At 33.2% G+C, this 20,307-nt stretch overlaps 1 protein-coding gene across 1 annotated transcript; it reads right to left on the reverse strand.

The window, feature by feature from the left end:
- Nucleotides 1-7,317: 7,317 nt before the first annotated feature.
- On the reverse strand, nucleotides 7,318-18,464 carry LOC107688254 (upstream stimulatory factor 2-like). The gene is made up of 9 exons (XM_016485879.1): nucleotides 18,414-18,464; nucleotides 17,126-17,212; nucleotides 16,749-16,869; nucleotides 15,291-15,378; nucleotides 14,149-14,187; nucleotides 11,726-11,784; nucleotides 11,398-11,492; nucleotides 11,152-11,280; nucleotides 7,318-8,438 (listed from the first exon to the last, which is right to left on the reverse strand). Exons 1-9 carry the CDS (start codon nucleotides 18,462-18,464, stop codon nucleotides 8,349-8,351), a joined length of 759 nt encoding a protein of 252 aa, XP_016341365.1. The 3' UTR covers nucleotides 7,318-8,348.
- Nucleotides 18,465-20,307: the final 1,843 nt, after the last annotated feature.

Here is a 20,307-nt window from a genome sequence, read left to right on the forward strand (position 1 = left end):
AGAGAAGAGAAGAGAAGAGAAGAGAAGAGAAGAGAAGAGAAGAGAAGAGAAGAGAAGAGAAGAGAAGAGAAGAGAAGAGAAGAGAAGAGAAGAGAAGAGAAGAGAAGAGAAGAGAAGAGAAGAGAAGAGAAGAGAAGAGAAGAGAAGAGAAGAGAAGAGAAGAGAAGAGAAGAGAAGAAATAAATAAACACTCAGCATTAAACTGATTAACATTGACAGTAAAGGCATTTATAATGTTACATTGTTAAAAAAGATAAATGATAAAATTTCATTAATACATTTATAAATGCATTCATTATTGATTGATTAATTGATTGATTTTTTTATATTAATTAATACATTTATTAAACACATTCAAAAGTTTGGGGTCAGTATGATTTGTAATAATAATAATAATTATTATTATCAGCATTAAATTGATCAATAGTTACAGTAAAGACATTTATAATGTTACAATGTTACAAGAGATTTATTTAAAAATACTTTACAAAATAATAAATAGCAGTGATTTCATGGGAATAAATCACATTTTAAAATAGAAAAGTACGTATTTTTTTCCAAAGCAAATGTCACAAAGTGATTTCATTCTAATAATATTTCACAATATTACAGTTTTTACTGTTTTTCGATCAAATAAATGCAGCCTCGGTGAGCAGAAGAGACTTCTTTCAAAAGCATTCAAAATCTTATCAGCCCCACACTTTTAAACCTTAAAGCAAAACCTCTAAAGTAAAACCTTAGGTGTGGTCAGTTATAAAAAATAAAGCATACTAATTTAGAACAGGGTTTAGAAATTTAAACTCATGTACCAAGTAAAGTACAACAACAGTGTTTTGGCTTTATCAAGCCAACACAATTAAAGCAGCATCCAGGAAGCCTGATTCTATTGTTTATGTATTTGCAGGACGGCAGGGACGGGACACGGGTCCATAGATCAGTCACGTCAAACAGAGCAGCGGACACACAGACGCCTGCCTATGTGTGTCTGACCGGCGGCTCACAGACGTGCCAAAACACAAGACAGAGACCAAACAGGCTTGAAAGTCAAGGTGAAGGAGTGATGACCTCAAAAAAAACAGAAACGAGGCAATCAAGGATATGAGGATCCCTCGGTTTTTTTGTAGCACTGCAGTATTTTTCCTATTGTTTTTTTTGTTTTTTTTCTCCACAGAGTCTAAGCCTCCGAGATGAATAACAACATTGCAACCTTGGATATGAATGAAAAAAGTAATAATTTGTCATTTTTTTAAAACAAACTTTTAATATATACTTGTCTTTTTTAAATAATTTTGTCTTATAATTTTTTTTTATAATATTCTAAAAATTCTAAAGCTGCAAGATGAATCACAACATTGCAAGTTACATTGGATTTGAATGAAAAAAAGTTTTTAAACAATTTTTAAATATCTGTATTTTTTATTTTTAAATAATTTTGTTGTATGATTTTTTTTAAATCATTTTTTTTGTATATACTAAAAATTCTAAACCACCAAAAGATGAATCACAACATTGCAACACTCGATCTAAATGAAAAAAAAGTATTTTTTAAATACTTAAAAAAAAAAATTCTCATAATTGTTTATATTTGGTTTTCTAACTTTATAATTAAAAAAAAAATTATTCTGAAAAAAATAAAGTTAAAGATAAAATATAACCCTACTGACTATAAGTAATTGACGATTCATATAAAATACAATTAATTCATGAAGAAAACAAACTGTTGCACTCTAGTGTATCCAAGGCCTGGCATGCATAAAGAAAATTAATATGCTAATAATAATTGTGTAGCATCTGGCATTTGATCAATGAAAGCGGCGGTCTGTTTTTCATACTGATAAGACTGAGATTACCTGCTGTCTCTGGTGTCACGTGCCGTTCTCCGATAGTTGAGGGTCATTTCCTAAGCAAGCTGTGAACAGTGATGAATGATGAGGAGAATTATAATGACTGAAGAATCCCTGGAGACGCAGAGATGGTTGAGAATAAATGAAGTCTGAAACAAGAAAAGATATTAGCCCAGCGTTCGCTCTGTTTTTACGAACAATCAGATAAAATGGTCCCAGCTGTGACTCAAACCTCATTTAAAAGACACAATAGAGACAGTTATGAATTGAGAGAGACTGAGTGAGCTGCGCTTTCTTCTTCCAAAATATTATCTCTCAGGTCATCTGTATTAGACTGACCTACGTAAAATATTGGAGACAATACATCAATCACAGGAAGGCATACAGGAATGATTTGCCAATCCAGTAGAGTCACCTGAAAGAACCTGTAGAGTACGAGGCTGGGCGATACATGAAATATTTTCACAATGATTTTGCTGGTTATATAAAATTAAGCAACATTGTGAATAATTGTATTTTTAGTTTTCCAGTTTCTCTGTCATTACACAGATGAAAACAACATCAGATGTTTTAAGCTAATTTAATTTCTAAGCATTTAATAAATCAGTTCAAAACTCAGATTCACTGATTTGCTTTTGTTGCAAACAAATCAATTCAATCGATTAATTGAACTGATTCATTCAAATTCAAAGTATAGAAAGAAATAATTTACAATGTTTGTTTGCTTTAAACAAACAAATAAATAAGCAAATAAATAAATGTCAACATATGTATGGATATATAATATTTTTCATATTTTATTTTATTTATTTATTTTTGTATAGCCCAGCCATAGAAACGTATTATAGAAATTAAATTATGATTTTATTGTAAATTTGAACAGCTCACAATGGCTATTCTTCACGCCTATGTGTGAATAATGAAATATCTTTTTTTTTATTATAAAATTAAATAAAAATTAAATAAAAATACATTAACATAAAATATCACTTAAAAGTGGAATGATTAGTTAAAATAAATTAGATAAACAATTTACACGGTTTGTTTAGCATAAATAAATATCACGATATATACAGCATATCTATATCTCTATATATATATATATATATATATATATTATTATGGCTATTCTTCTTATGAAAAATAAAATAAAATAACACTTAAAATGGCATGGCTATTTAAAATAAATGAGATCAATAATTTACAATGTTTGAATGAGTGAATGAATACTTTTTAAGCTATATCAGACAAATCACATAAATACCAAGACACATACTAAATATATTCAAGTCTTAAAATATGTATTTATTTACTTAGTTAGTCCAGCCCAAAAAGTATTACGACTAACAGAAATTATGATTTTAATAATTTATTATGACTAACAGAAATTATGATTTTAATGTTCATTTTAATAGCCCACAATGGCGACTCTTCAAGCCTTTGTGTAATAATGTTTGTTAATCGATACACAAGTAAAGTTACTTTTATTTTTCTCTTTTTTTAACAAGTAAATTCGGTAGTCAAGTCTAAAATCATTCAACAATTTCCTCAAAGCTTGGGCACTTATAGAGACACTAGTTTAAGCTCTGGAGACAATCTTATCATGCTCCTAATGCAAACTGTTATGATGCTGAAACTTCATATTAAAATCCATATAAAAAGCCAAGGAAGTTTAAATAACCTCAGCTTCACAGACCTTCACAGACCATTACTCTGAAACAAAAGTTTGTGAAGAGGCTGTGAAAGCGATGCAGAGTGAAGTTTCTCTGCCTCTCTGAGGAGAGTTTACAGTAATATTAAAGCTATATTAAAATAATATTATATATTGCATTCTCACTGTTTATTTTTCGGTCAACTGTAAGGCCACTAGGGTAATCACTGCCGTTAAGGGCAGCATGTATTACAAAATAATTATCATAAAGCAGCGATCTGCTAACAGTCCTGTAGAGAAGGTGTGATATTCATCTTGCAGAAATAAAGTGGTTTTCATAAAACAACTGACCTGACGCTGTCGTCTATTATTAACTGCATTGTCATCAGTACAGTTTTAGTTACGTATATTGTTTTTCTTGGCTGTAATGTCTTAAAGGAACAGTTCACCCCAAAACAAAAGCTTTGGCAATTTACTCACCCCCATGTCGTTATTTCTTCAATGGATCACAAAAGGAGAATTGAAGAATCTTCATGCAGCTCTTTTCCATTCAACCATAATCTGTCAAGCACCATAAACACCATTAAATAGTCCAAACAACAGCTTCTGAAATCATTTAACAGATTTGTACGAGGAATAGAACAAAGTCTTTATTCACTGAAGATTGCGATCACTTTTTAATTCAAATATGGAACGTTTAAATGCATTCACGTTTTTACATCTCTTTGCGCCATATTTGATTTGAAAGCAATGATTAATCAGTGAATAATGACTTAGACTGTAAAGAAATAAAAAAGATGTTCAGCCAAGTAAACTATGAACTAAATGGCTGTTTTTTTTGTTGTTGTTTATGAGCTACCTGGGCTATATTCATGGTGAGAACGAGGTTAGTTGTTAAATTAAGTTTTTTAATTTGATCTAAGATAAAAATTCTAAAACTAAATCTGGCCTTACTTCATTAAAAATCTTTCCATAAAAGTCAACAGAAAAATAAAGAGTTTTGACAGACTTTAAACTATTACAATCCATCAAAATATGCTTCAAATAAAATGGATTCTGGCACATAAAGAACATAAAGGAGGATCTTCACCTGCCAACAGAGAACTATGGGTTAGTCTGGAATGTCCTATTCGACAGCGAGTGTAGACAATGTGATCCCATCGATTTGCAAAGTGGGCACGTTTTACACCAACTACATCACTGATTTTGTATAGTTTGTTTGTTGTACATTTATCCCATTCAGCTTGCCATTTCTTATACATATAAGTGTTTATAACAGGTCTGAGGTCTGAAGTTGGAATTGGGCATTTCTTAAAGGGGTCATATGATGCGATTTCAAGTTTTCCTTTCTCTTTGGAGTGTTACAAGCTGATTGTGCATAGATAAGATCCCTGATTCTGAAGATAGAGCTTCCTTAGCCGCCGCGTCAGCCTGTTCATTCCCTTTAATACCAACAAAAAATGACTTTAAAATTCTGTGCCTCCAAGGACTGCAAACTATTTGAAACTTCCACCATTGCTGGATGTTCATATTTGGTGGATGCCAGAGTCTGAAGACAAGATTTTGAGTCTGTCATTAATAGGAAATTTAGCTGCTGAGAAATTTTAATATGCTGCAATGCCAAAATGCTAGCATTGGCTTCTGCAGTGAAAACTGAACTACAATGAGGAATCTGTACTGATGGTTAACCACAAAGCCAGCTGAAACACCATCTTCAGTCTTTGACCCATCTGTAGAAATTGGGATATATGATGGAAAACTTTCTCTAATACTTAAAAGTTGTTTGTGGTAATCATTTGGATGAGTTTGAGATTTTTTTGTTTCTCGTTAGATCCATGATTATGACTGGTTTTTGGGGGAATACAACAAAAGTGTCTTTGGCTTTGTACATTTAAATCAACTTTTTTTATTTTCCAGATAGGGTTTAATCTGCAGTCCGAAGGGACGAATACTCCTTGGTTTTTTGTCATACAGCAAAGAGAACCAAGGTGAAAAAACTGCTTGGTATGCTGGATTATTTTTGTTGGTCGATAACTTTGTTGAATATTGCAGGGCTAATTTAAGACGTCTATTCTCCAGGCAGGGAGGGTTCATTTGCCTCAACATACAAACTTTGAAATGGTGATGTTCTGAAGGCTCCAAGAGATAAAATGGCTATTTGTAATATCTGTGAATTGCAAATTGGCCTGCTTACCAACAAAGACAGCCCATCATGTTTATCAGGACCTGTATTCACAAAACATCTTAAAGGGGTTATATGATGTGATTTCAATTTTTCCTTTCTCTTTGGAGTGTTACACCGCATAAACACATTTCATTACACCAAATACAGAAAATTATGTTCTTTTTAGCAACATCATATGACCCCTTTAAGGCTAAAAGTAGCTCATAACTTGACGATATAAAAATAATGGGTGTGTCAATCCTAAATTTAGGACTCTTACATTTTTGCTCTAAGAGTATTTCACAAAGCCTTTTAGCGCTAAAACTAGCTCCTAAATCTGTGGAACGTTAGGAGTAGTGAAGAGGACTCCTAAGTCACTAAGACCAAACCACAAACTAGGCCTATCCTCCCTGCTGAAGAAAACAATAGAAACCATCACAGAAATTCTAATGGTTTCCGGCCGCGCCATTTTCAAGCCCGCCACCTCTGCTCACTCTAGCCCTCCGGCCATTCCTCACTCTAAGCCGCCGCCGCTCACTCTAGCCCGCCGTGTGTGACGCTGTGTTTCGTGGCCTATCCTCCCTGCTGAAGAAAAACAATAGAACCATCACAGAAATTCTAATGGTTTCCACTACAAATACCATTACAAACATTACAAATCATCAACTTTTAACCATTAAAATAATTAAAAATGGTTTCCTGTAGTGTGTTTTGGGACATGTTCCATTAGTGGTTTTAACAAGCCAACTATGTTCTGCCTCGGAACATAAATGTTTTAGAAACACACTGCATTTATTTGCATACACATGTTTTCCCAAGCATTTTTTTTTTTTTTTGGAGGTTATCCCAACTACAAATTTTCCTTTGATTATATCCTTGTTTCATTAACAAGTTGGGCAAGAAGTAACAGCTGTTCTTGCGCCCAGTCTGGTTTTCTTTTACATTTGCATGCCTTACTATCAGCCACGATTATTCTACTCTGTTAATTAAAAGGCTGTTCATATGCATATTCACTAATTGTTTACGAGAAGCACACATGTAAGAGGCTGACAATTAGCTGAACATATACTTGTTTAATTAGTGACACTTAGCCTGCATTTTTAAACCTTTGTTTGAATATGGCAATATAATATTGCACTCTACAATATTTCTATTAATACATCTCTGACAGAGACCCCTATCAGCCAATCACTGTGTGCACAGTTTGTAAGTATGCTGACATCATCCATAGCAACGAGCTCAACCCCGCCCCCTAAAGGGGGTCGCACGAGAAGCGCTTCTCGTCCAGTGTGCGACCCCCTTTAGTGGCAAGATTAAAGGTTTTGTGAATACGGGCCCAGGTCTTTTGGACCTGATAAAATGAAATGAAATGAAATAAAATTAAATTAAATTACATTAAATAAAATTTTATAACATTTTATAAAATTTTATTCCATTTAATTTTAAATAAAATGAAATTAAATACAATACAATAAAATAAATAAAATTAAATTAAATTAAATTAAATTGAAGAGTCCAAACAACTTGTACACTATATACCACATTTTCTTAAATGTGTGAGGAAAAGAACAAATAGCAAAATAAAAATAAAAATAAGTAAAATAAAATAAAAAAATAAAGAAATTAAAACATTAAAATAAAATTAAATCTTTCCTGTCGCTTTGTAAATCAAATTGAAAATGAAAATTTCATTGGTTTTCGTGTCTCTTGCCGCTGTATTTTGAGAGCAATGGTTAATCAGTGAATAATGATTGAATTATGGAGAAAAATAACAGCCTGGAACAAAATGCTATTTATATAAATATGGCACAAAATGTTCAGGCACTTACCAAGTAAACTAAGAACAAAACCGTAACTTTTGAGGATTGCAAATAGGCTTAGCAACCAAGACAGGCCATTACATTTTCAGGTGTTTTAGACCTGGTGATTAGATTAAGGTAACAGAATAAACCTCTAACACACAATAACAAACGTTTCTTCAGTTCTGAGATGTCCAGCATTTAGCTACAAGGCTTTGTGAAGATTTTCTCATTTGCTTCTTAGATTAGGCGATGCTTTCCGAACTGTCTTCCGAAGGCGATCCGAGATAAGAAGCTAATAATCCCAGACGGAGCTCATTTTCTTGCATCAGAGCTTTCTTTCAGCGGGAGCCGTACGCAGGTGCTTTTGTTCCGATTTTAACACTAAATTTCACTGGAACCGCTAATGACATTTCATCACGGCTTCATTCGTCCCGTAACGAGCTTTCGAAACACCACAAAGCGGCAGATTTTCTCCGGGAGAATTTTAAATTAAATGAGGCATTGCACAAACAACTAATACTTCAAGTAAAGCATGAAGACAAAATTGAAAGCAACAAAGCTGGAAAATTAGGAAAAGCAAAAGGAAAATGTCTAGGGTGTATTATAGAGCGGGGACAACTAAAAACACATAATGAAAGCTGTCTAACTACAGTATATTCCACCGTTTAGTTCGGAGTTAGTTAGGAAGAATAACTAGTCATGGGCTCCTGGTGTTGGTGCTAATGGAAACTTCTTGACCTTTGACCTCATCGGTAGCAAGCCGGACTGTATCAGACATCAGCGCTGTCTCTGGGACTGTCATTCGGCCCACTGCAGTCCTGTGTCATTCTCTGAGGGCCTTTTGTGGTCTGGATTGGCCAGAATCTCTTTCCCAGAATGTCTGAGACTCATTGTGCCGAGGCGTCTGCGATCGTGTCTCTGCCGTGATGCTCCAGCTGCGCTCGCAGAAGGCCGTTCTCGCTCTTGAGCTCCTCCAGCTGAAAGCAACAACACAGAAAATGATTATTAAATATGAAGATGTTTTAGATATGTACATTTATGCATTTGCCAGACACTTTTATGCAAAGCAACATTGCATTCAAGCCATACATTTTTACAATAAAATAAATAATATAATAAAAGTGTATATATTAAATTAAAATAGTATAAATAAATAAAACTAAATATATAAATAAAAATAGTGCCATTGCTAGTGCATACTTTACTGCCTGAGCTACAGGAAGGCTGTATTAATAAAATAAAATAAAAATAAAAGTTAAATCACTAAAGATATCACATAAAAATAATAAAACACTATTAAATAATAACATAAAACAAAAATGTATATAACCTAAATAAAATAAAACAGTACAAATAAAAATGAAATAAAAATAAAACAATAAAAAAAAAATTTAATTAAACTAAATAGTATAAAATAAAATAATACAGATATTACAAATAAAATAAAATGAGTTACTGGAGATATTACATTAAAGTAATCAAATAGTATAAAATAATAATATAAAAATAAAACATGAGTATAAAATAAAAGTACAAATTAAAATGAAACAAAATTGTATAAAATATAAATAGTATAAAATAAAAATAAAATAGTATAAAATAAAATCATACAAATATTTAAACAAATAAAATAAAATAGTTGCATAACTAGAGAAAATTACATCTTTTTTTTACCACTCTTTGTCACCCTCTTCTGGTGCAGTGCATCAGGCTAATAGGTGACGTTTGTGGCTTTCTAGCAAAGGAGAGATTGAGTCGGAGAATTAAACTGTGTGTGAAATAATACTGAATGAATGGGTGTGATTATTGAATAAGTGTGTATATTTGGAGTATTTTGGAGTTTATATTTAGATTTTGTGGGTTAACAAAAATACAAAAAGGAAGAAAAATTCTCTTTGGTATTTTTTAAAAGGGGTCTGATAATGTTCATTATGATCTCAAACTAAAATGTGTATTGAATAAAAATATAATAAGTAAACGTCAACCTACATGTAGGATCAAGTTAAAAAGCTAAAGTCAGCTAAACATTTTACTGTCCAATTACATTAAAATGCATTAAATAAAATGTAATGCAAATCAATCATGCTTATTTTAATGGCTCTTTGATGTCAAAACATGTATATGCATGCTAATGTAGGCCAGACATATACTGTATGTAACCGGGGGTTCCTGCGCCGTCTCTCTATCATGGGTTCCTTGGTCTGAAAAAGCTTTGAAGGCCCTTCATAAAATGTTGAAATATTATCTAAAAATCTCTAACTAGAGAGTAAAATTACAAATATTTAAAAAAAATTAAAATAAAATAAAATAATTAAATAGTATAAAATAAAATGATACAAATATTGCAAATAAAATAAAATGAGCTACTGGAGATATTATATTAAAATTATCAAATAGTATAAAACAATAATATAAAAATAAAACATTAGTATAAAATAAAAGTACAAATTAAAATCAAATTAAACAAAATTGTATAAAATAAAAATAGTATAAATAGTATAAAATAAAAATAAAATAGTATAAAATAAAATCATACAAATATTTAAACAAATAAAATAAAATAGTTGCATAACTAGAGAAAATTACATCTTTTTTTTACCACTCTTTGTCACCCTCTTCTGGTGCAGTGCATCAGGCTAATAGGTGACGTTTGTGGCTTTCTAGCAAAGGAGAGATTGAGTCGGAGAATTAAACTGTGTGTGAAATAATACTGAATGAATGGGTGTGATTATTGAATAAGTGTGTATATTTGGAGTATTTTGGAGTTTATATTTAGATTTTGTGGGTTAACAAAAATACAAAAAGGAAGAAAAATTATCTTTGGTATTTTTTAAAAGGGGTCTGATAATGTTCATTATGATCTCAAACTAAAATGTGTATTGAATAAAAATATAATAAGTAAACGTCAACCTACATGTAGGATCAAGTTAAAAAGCTAAAGTCAGCTAAACATTTTACTGTCCAATTACATTAAAATGCATTAAATAAAATGTAATGCAAATCAATCATGCTTATTTTAATGGCTCTTTGATGTCAAAACATGTATATGCATGCTAATGTAGGCCAGACATATACTGTATGTAACCGGGGGTTCCTGCGCCGTCTCTCTATCATGGGTTCCTTGGTCTGAAAAAGCTTTGAAGGCCCTTCATAAAATGTTGAAATATTATCTAAAAATCTCTAACTAGAGAGTAAAATGTTCGTTATTAGATTTCAGGGAGGACAGACAGGATTTCCCTGCTTGTTTTAAAAAAATTATTCACAACATATAATCAAACATTCACAACAATAGTTATGATGTCTAATATGAGCTCATTAACATATGCCCATCCACATTTACATATTAACAGCTATTCAGCCCACTTTGATGAACAGCAATATGAACTTCACATGTGAAGAGGTCAGCCAATCACAGAAGGTTATTTGCATATAGTCTTAAAGGCACAGTAACAAAAATAGCCTGTTGAATTCTAAGGATCATCAAAAGGGGGAAAAAAAGTAAGTGTGGCTGTTTTTTATGCAAAAAAAACTTAAATTGGCTTAAAAAAGAGGAATATGGTTCCTAGGAAAGATATCTTTAAGAAAATGTTGATTCAGCCTAAAATAATGAATATGTCAATGCAAAGAATAGGGATTACATGACAAGATCAGTGATGAACAACCACTAAGCTGCTGTTAAAGGCGTCATACCTGCTGTCTGAGCAGCTCATTGTCCATCTGCACTCTCTCCACTCCTCTCAAACTCTCCTGCAGCCGCTGGTTATGTTGCTTCAGCTCGCCAATGTAATCACACGCCTTTGACAGGATCCCACCTTTACTCTGGAGGAACGAGAAACGCAATGCATTTGAGAGAGAGATGCAGTTTCAAGGCATCTGTTGCAAATAACAGGTCAATACTGAGGTCAGATCTTCATTTAGGGGAATAAAGCATCATGCGGCTCCAGTCTTGGTGCCGTCTATGCTGCAGTCTGGGATGATTTTCGAGAGCGCCACAATCCAGTTGTTGATTTTGTCTCGCCGTCGCCTTTCAACTGCACATCAACAACAAGAACGATCAGAGGCAAATTCTAGGACATATTGTCCAAAATTGCACTACATGTTCAGTCCATCAACCCTCTACTGGCCTCTACAGGCAGATTTCCATCAGTGCCTGCTGAGAGTCATCTTCAGTATCAATATCTTTGGAGTGGTCACAGTAAGAGTTATCCAGACCCTGTTGCTTTGCTTTCATTTACAGAGTAAAGACTAGATTATGATAATTGACCTTCATTATGTTGTGCTCTTCTCCTCTCGTCTCTAGGAGTGCGCAGACTGTCCATTTTCCTAAAGTAATAATGGGAAAAAATAGAATAATATGCATATTTCATACATTCCTTCACTTCTATATCTCAGTGAAGGTGTTTTGAAAGGCTTAAAGGGGTCCTATTATGCTTTTTCACTTTTTCAACTTTAGTTAGTCTGTAATGATCTGCAACCTTATCTTTCCAATATTCAAAACAAAACAAAAAAACACAAAAATCACAAATAAAGAACAAACACTAAACAAAATAAAATGGAATAAAAAATGCATATGCATTATTTGATATATTTCTTAGTTTTAAAATCTCAATGTAAGTATTTTACAAGGCTTGCAATCTTATCTTTATAATATATTCATAATATAATATATTCAAATAAAAAAACAACAAACTAAACAACTAACGAAAGAATGAATGAATGAATGAATGAATGAATGAATGAATGAAAACTAAACAAAGATAAAATAAAATGATGAATAAATAAATAAATAATATAACAAAAAATAAAAATATATAATATATAAATATATAAATAAATAAATACATAAAACAAATAAAGAACAAACACTACATAAAATAAAATAAAATAGAGACTGCGATTTAGTAAAGTTAATTTTATTAAAAATGTATCATCTCTAAAGTTATGATTTAAAATGTACTGCTTTGGAAAATAATAATAATAAACAAAATTCATTTTTTGTTTGGGACTGATTAACAAAAGTATAACTCTTTTAACTCTAGAGACAAGCCTTGTCAGTCTTACTTGAACTATTTGCACAAAACTTAAATTACAGGTCAATACTGTGTAAAGTACACTGTAAAAAATTGTTTGCGCTGCCTTTCAGTTTTAAGTTTACTCAACTAAAATATCCAAGTTGTCACTTAGTATAACTTAACATTTCAAGCTGACTAAACATCAAATTTAGAGGCAGCATGAACACTTACTTTTTTGAGTTGAAACAACTTTTCTTTTTTTCACAGTGTAAGTGTTCATAAAAAATTTCAGCAATGTTGTGTGGATCTCATTTGCTTTTATCATGTATGTAGGCCTATTTACATTAAATCTGCCATCAGCCACCCTACACTTATGATATCGGTACTGGCCATTGAAAAAGCCCATATTGGTCAACCACTAGCAGGTATGACAAACTTAGTCCCAGCTTTGTAAAGTTGAAGCTAGTATTAGTGCGGACTGGCAGATATCTGCGTAAGGTCTCTCTGCCCTTCACGTCTGATCTCAGGGGAGTCGTGGCATCGGCTGTGTTCATTAGGTTATAAATTGCAGCGCTGCAAACAGCTGCCGTCTGCGATGAGGTCCGACTTTAGCCTAATGACACAACTGTTCTCCGTGTGAGTCTTCCCTCAGGTACGCTTTAATTAAGTCACGACTCCGCAACGTCGTGTCTGTCACACAACACGGGGTAAAGCATCTCACAAAACGCCAGGAAGGAAGCGAGATGCTTTATCTGTGCTAATGCACAACAACAAAAAGTGTTTTTGAACTGAAGATGTTTTTTATTTACACTACAGGAAGTCTATTCCTACATCTCTTTATATTAAAAGCACTATATACAGACGTGACTTGAAATGCACAGAAGACTATGGAAGCCCATTTCCGCCACTGAAAAAAAAAAAAAAAAAAAGGTTATTGCGACTTTTTATCTCACAATTCTGACTTTTTTCACAGAATTGTGTGATATAAATTCACAATTGCGAGTTACAAAGTAAGAATTGCGAGTTTTTATCTGCGTGATACAAACTCACAATTCGAACTTTTTTTCTCGCAATTGCGAATTAAAGTCCAATTTTGAGGGGGGGGTGGAAGACTGATATGTTCTCAGAATTGCGAGTTTATATCTCACAATTATGACTTTTCAACTCGCAATCGCGAGTTTATATCACGCAATTATGAGAAAAAAAGTCAGAATCGTGAGTTTATATCTCGCAGTTCTGACTTTATTTCTCAGAATTGCGAGTTAGTTTATATCTCACAATTATGACTTTTCAACTCGCAATTGCGAGTTTATATCACGCAATTATGAGAAAAAAAGTCGGAATTGTGAGCACGGACTTCTATAGAAGACTGTGTTAAACTAAAGAACCACAGTATACAGTGAAGTGTGCAAATTCTGCGCCACCAGTGGTAGCAAATGGAATTGCAACTTATTTTGTTTGAGAGGCCTGAATGGACAGGGCATAATAATATTGTCTCAAGCAATGGCATGTACTTAGGATTGGATTATCTGCTAAATAATGGAAAACAGGCATGTTTGAGTGTCTGAAAATGTTTGGAAATGATTACTTTTGCAGCTCTGTATTTTCTGTACACCTGCCAGTTTTGTGTTTATTTGAATTTATTTTGTTAATGGGATGTAAAATTTCTTCTTACCAGTTAAAACTGTCATGCTCTTGTGCATTGTGTTCACCTCTGCAGAGTGGAAAATATATTTCAGACATTTCAAAAAACACTTATGAAAAATTATCTAATGAATGACATTTTAGCTTAAACATGGATAGAAACAGTTTGCTTTGATGGTTACCATCATTGCTGAAATAGAAATCTGATGAACAGAAAAATCTATTGAGAAATACATTGGAATGTATACAACTTGCAATTTATGCAGTATTTATACAGAGCAGAATATGCGATTTTCTGTATGCACGGAAGACCTAAATAACGTGCCAAACTTTGGATGAACAACAGAACAAAACATCATTTTTGACACAATATTTGACCACACCTCAAAATATTATTTCTGAGATAATTATTGGATGCCTGCTGAATTAAAAATTTGCAGTATAGTTCAGAGTGATTAATATTCCATTCTGAACACAACCCACACTCTCTAACTATAGTGGCTTTTATCCCAGGATCTAATAACCTGAAGGATTTGGAATTCTAATGGAAGAAAGTAAGATTAGGACTCTTGTGCCATTCATGTCACATAAGCTGCAAAAGCGGTCTGTGTCCTAAAGAAGGAAATAATCAAACAAGAACGACTGAAACAAACACCTCTGCCACGTGATTCTTCAGCTAGATATTTCTACCAAGCTTATTTTGGAGGTTAAGGATGTTGCAACCGCACAAACGTGTGAGTATCACACATTTTCACCACACTTCTGCTTCTGCGGTGTAAAAACAGCTGAGCACCTTCAAAAGGAAGCACAGCAAACCACGCTCTCCCATGAATTCTGACTGAATTTGAGCACATGATCCTGTCAGGAAACAGAATCATGACAAACAGCCCCGTTTTCACATAGATTCACCGATGTGTTAGTGGGATCCCAAGGTTAAATGGAGAGCAAGGCACAAAAAGAAAACATGCAGCGGTGCAACAAAAGAGCCTGCAGACAATCACTCCTTGAGTAAATCCCATCCCAAATTCAAAAGACTATCCCCCGACCCTGTATTATTTCACCAATAAAGGTGTAAATGTAATGAATTTTAAATAAATGTAGTCGATGAATCAAGTTACGCTTTAAGGGACAACACCTGTGGCATGCTGTAAATGCAGTTTTTTTTGTACTCACACAGTGTACATATGTGTGCGTGGAGCTAAAGTCAGCTGAGAGGCAGAATGCAGAACATCTGAAGGAGTCATCATCACGTAGAATTGATCTAAATGAGAGAGACGACAGATGTTGTATTGCTCCACATACTAAATTCAAATCACATTTACTGCCACCGGGAGAACTCATGTTTATCCTGATAAGAGAGTTACTGAGAGTTCAAAGTTGGCTAGTATGACTAAAATATTATTTATATAAATACATACATTTTACATTGTACATTGTGTGTGTGTGTGTGTGTGTGTGTGTGTGTGTGTGTGTGTGTGTGTGTGTGTGTGTGTATACATATATAAAAATGATGCATTAAGAGCCTTATTTTGTCTTCTGGGAAACATTTAAGTATCTTCTGTAGCTTTTGAAGGGCAGTACTAAATTAAAAAAATATGATATTTAGGCAAAATAAGAAAAATGTCCACATCTTCATTCTGTTCAAAGGTTTTCACCCCCCGGCTCTTAATGCATGGTTTTTCCTTCTGGAGCATCAGTGAGCGTTTGAAACTTCTGTAATAGTTGCATACGAGTCCCTCAGTTGTCCTCAGTGTGAAAAGATGGATCTCAAATTCATACAGTCACTTTTTGGAAAAGGTTCAAATACACAAAAATGCTGGAAAGCCAAAGAATTTGTGGGACCTGAAGGATTTTTCTGAAGAACAGCAGGCAGTTTAACTGTTCAGGATAAACAAGGGACTCATGAACAACTATCACTAAACAAAAAAACACAGCTGTGGATCATTCAGTTAACAACACAGTATTACGAGTACTTTTGAATGGGGTCGTTTTTATAAATTCAACTATTATTTTCTCTTGTGGAATATATGTAAACATCTTTTATGTGAAATATCTTATTCAGTACTAAATAAACAATGGCATGCATTTTGTATGATCCCTCTTATTTTGGTAAAATAATTAACATTTTGCAGATTCTGCAAGGAGTGTGTAAACTTTTGACTTCAACTGTATATATATATATATGTGTGTGTGTGTGTGTGTGTGTGTGTGTGTGTTTACATTATTACATATATAAAATATAACTACTTTGGGATAATCAATAAAAAAGAAATACATATTTATTTCCAAAAAAAGATACAATAATGAGATCAAGCACCTTTCATTTGTAATTAAATTATAAAATCTGATTATTCACAATAAGTAAACACTGACCTCATCAAATGGATACTGAAAAGCGTGAGCTGCATTTGAAATCATTGTGAAATGCAGATAAACACATGCTTTTGAAACTGTAAACCATCTAAAACTAAACTAATGAATGCATTATTTGATGCAAGAACCATTACTCTGTTTTGTGTGGTTTTTAAGAACTTAATTTAACCAAGGTGAAAGCACTGTAAAGGACAACCTCTCAATCTATTGAAGCATGTTGCATGTGATTCTATAAACCTCTATAAAACTAATACGTACCTGCTGTTTGTGTGAGTGTAGGGTCAGCTGCTGTCTGCATGGACATGGCCGTGGCTGTCTTCTCTCCAGTATCTTCTCCAGCAGGACTGTCTTCATTACTGAAAGAGTTTTGAATTACTGTCTGGGAGAGAACAGGCGTGAAACATTTTACAACCCACAAACAAACGCGGAACATCTGGCTATTTAGTTAGAGTTGAGTTTGTATAATGTTCATCTTCTGCTCTGACATGTTGTCATGTTCTGCTGCGCGTTGAATGAGATTTGTGGAACATCACAACATAATGAATAAGTATAAGTGAATGGGATGGGAAGTAAAAGTGGTGCTGATGCAGGGACCGAGCTGGTTGCCATAGTGATGCCATATGTTGATTCCATACCTGCTGGGATTTAGTGAGGTTGGATGCAGAGACCACATTAACCGGCCCTCTGACTTCACCTCTACTCTGCAGTCGCTGGTCTGTCACCTGAGGAGGACAAAGACACAGACTTTCATTACTAGGGTTGGTTAAAATATTGATTTTTCAGATTAATTGTGCTTTTCATGTGAATAATCCAATATTGATTCTTTTTCAAATTATTGTTGAACAATATGTATAGCACCATTTCCAGAACTTTTTCAGATCTTGAAAAAACACTAGCAGTCAAAAGTTTGGAACGCTTAAGAATTTCAGTGTTTTTGAAAGAAGCCTCTTCTGCTCACCAAGGCTGAATTTATTTGATCAAAAATACAGTAAAAACAGCAAAATTGTGAAATACTTTTACAATTTAAAATAACTGTCTTCTATGTGAATATATGTTAAAATTAAATTTATTCCTTTGATGCAAAGTTGAATTTTCAGCATCATTACTCCAGTCCTCAGCGTCGCATGATCTTTCAGAAATCATTCTAATATGCTGATTTGCTGCTCAGTTATTATCAATTGTTATTGGTGCTCAATTATTAATAGTGGTTCTTATTATTATCAGTGCTGAAAACAGTTTTTGCTGCTTAATATTTTTGTGGAAATATGATACATGTTTTTAAGGATTCTTTGATGAATAGAAAGTTTAATGAACATCATTTAATGAAATCTTTTGTAACAATAAATGTCTTTACTGTCACTTTTGACCAATTTATTGATCAATCCTTGCTGAAGAAATGTATTACTTTCTTTTTCTTTTCTTTTTTAAACTTAATTACTCCAAAGTTTGAATGGAAGTGTAGCACGTTTTCAATAAAAATATGAAATAAAAACATGATTTCAACATTGATAACAATCAGAAATGTTTCTTGAGCAGCAAATCAGCATATCAGAATTATTTCTGACGGATCATGTGACACTGAAGACTGGAGTAATGATGCTGAAACTACAGCTTTGCATCACAGGAATAAATGATATTTTACAATATATTCAAATAGAAAACAGTTCATTTAAATGGTAATACTATTTCACAATATTATTGTTTTTACTGTATCTTTAAATAAATGTAGCCTTTTAATCATTTTATATACTGTATGCATATGTACAGAAAGGCCCATAAATTAAATTAATATAAGGGAATCTATTATTCCTTACCTGTACCGAACTTTTGTCTCACAGTAGGACACAAGCGCCAAACCTTCCCATCCAATAAAAGTCTCAGTCGCTGACAGAAAGCATAATGGATCTACCTGAATCCACTCACCTGCAGCGGCAGCAGAGATAATCCCATCCGCAGGTAAAAGCACACTTGCATTAGACAAATCCCCAGGTATTCTCACCGGAGCCGAACGGAGAGACGCCCGGGGCTGTTCTGTGTGCACTCAGCATCTAATAATATATGACACTCCTATTGCTCTGCTTTATAATACTCTATTATAGAGCGCAAACATATTCCACCCACAAATGTGCAAAGAGTTAGTAGTTATTTTAAATTATAATAATATTTCACAATACAAAAAAAAAAAACATTAAAAAAATCATAATTATTCCAAACCTTGGACCTGCAATGTAGTACTTTCCAGATCTTTACATGTTTTTCTATGACTTTAACACTATTAAACTGTAAAGGAGTAACACAACATCAAAATAGCCATCACATTCAGCCCCGAATACAAGGAACAAGCATCCAAACAGCATGTGGTCATGATACTTCAGCTGAAATTTGTGAATAATGTGACGTGATTAAGGTATGGTGACACCCCTACAGGAAAATAATCATAAAAACAAGAGCTTCTGCTGTTTTTTTGTCAGCTACAGAACCTGATGTTTAGAGAAAACAGCTGCAATTCCCTATAAAGTGTTCATGGGAAATTTATTTCCAGTGTCTCCTGACTGAATTCTCCATTCATCCATCATTCCTGCGATGCAGAGAGCTGTGCATGATCTACTTTAAAGGTTTGAATGACACAGTTGTTCACTAACAGAATACGTATTTGTTAATACCCCTTAACAGCACCCCCAATCATCTGTCATGTGACGCGCCGCCTGACTGACATGTGACACAGGCCCAGTGCCAATCCCAGCCAGAGATTAGAATCACATGACTGCAAATGGGTAAAACTCAAGAAAACATTCCCCAGTCATATATCACCACACAAAATAAAAACATTTGATATGCATAAAGACAATAAATCTTATTTATAGGAGCATTATTTATTTATTATTTTCATTGTGACATTATTTTCATGACAATTAAGTACATTTCCCCTAATTTCCCTTTTTTCTTACATTTTTTCATTAACATAATGCATCTGGATGTTTTACTTTTGAGGTTTTTTTTTATTTCCAATTATTCTCAATGGTGATTCTCACTAGATTACAGTAAAAAAAATATTGTTTCTATTATTATTTTAAATCAGCATAAATTAAAGACAATGCAATACTTTTTTACACTAATGAAAAGAAATGAATTGTCCTAAAAATAGGCTTAGTTTTCTTTATGTGAAATATATATTGGGGGGATTTTGTAGTAAGATCACACAGCTTCTTGACAGATTTCATGAGAGACAAACTGAATGGGGGGTGGAGTCAAAAGTAACAATTTTTATATTATATTATATTATATTCATTTTAACAATTATTATCAAACAATTATATTCGTTTAGTAACATAAATATATATTAGTGTATAATATATATATTTTTTTTTTTTAATTAAATAAGTTTTATAATTCATTATCTTCTTGTCGATCCACCAGTTCACATTTACAACTGCCTGTTTTCTGCGTAAAAATAAGGGTCGTTTTTGGCTTTGGTGTAAAAGAGCAGAAGGGCTTATTGAAAAATGCAAATTTATTCTCTGCCAGCAGGTGGCGCTTTTTGCCAGGAATATAGCCATTTCCCCGGTAACCGCAGTAAACAAAGCAGCGCAGCACCTGACTTTGAAACTTGCAGCGCTCATATTTAATCAATTAAATAGCCTTTTGAAGTGTAAGCTATATCTCATTATACATGTAAATATACATTTACATGTATATTTAGTTTTTTTCACTGGAGCACCACCTGAGTCTTCTCCCCCCATTTCTAACAGTGATCATCGTTTTTTTCCCGCGGTACTCCCTGCACACACATCGATAGCATCACTGGGCTGTAGGTTGC

The sequence above is a fragment of the Sinocyclocheilus anshuiensis genome, unplaced genomic scaffold, assembly GCF_001515605.1.
Source record: "Sinocyclocheilus anshuiensis isolate Anshui unplaced genomic scaffold, SAMN03320099.WGS_v1.1 scaffold1162, whole genome shotgun sequence".
NCBI lineage: Eukaryota > Metazoa > Chordata > Actinopteri > Cypriniformes > Cyprinidae > Sinocyclocheilus > Sinocyclocheilus anshuiensis.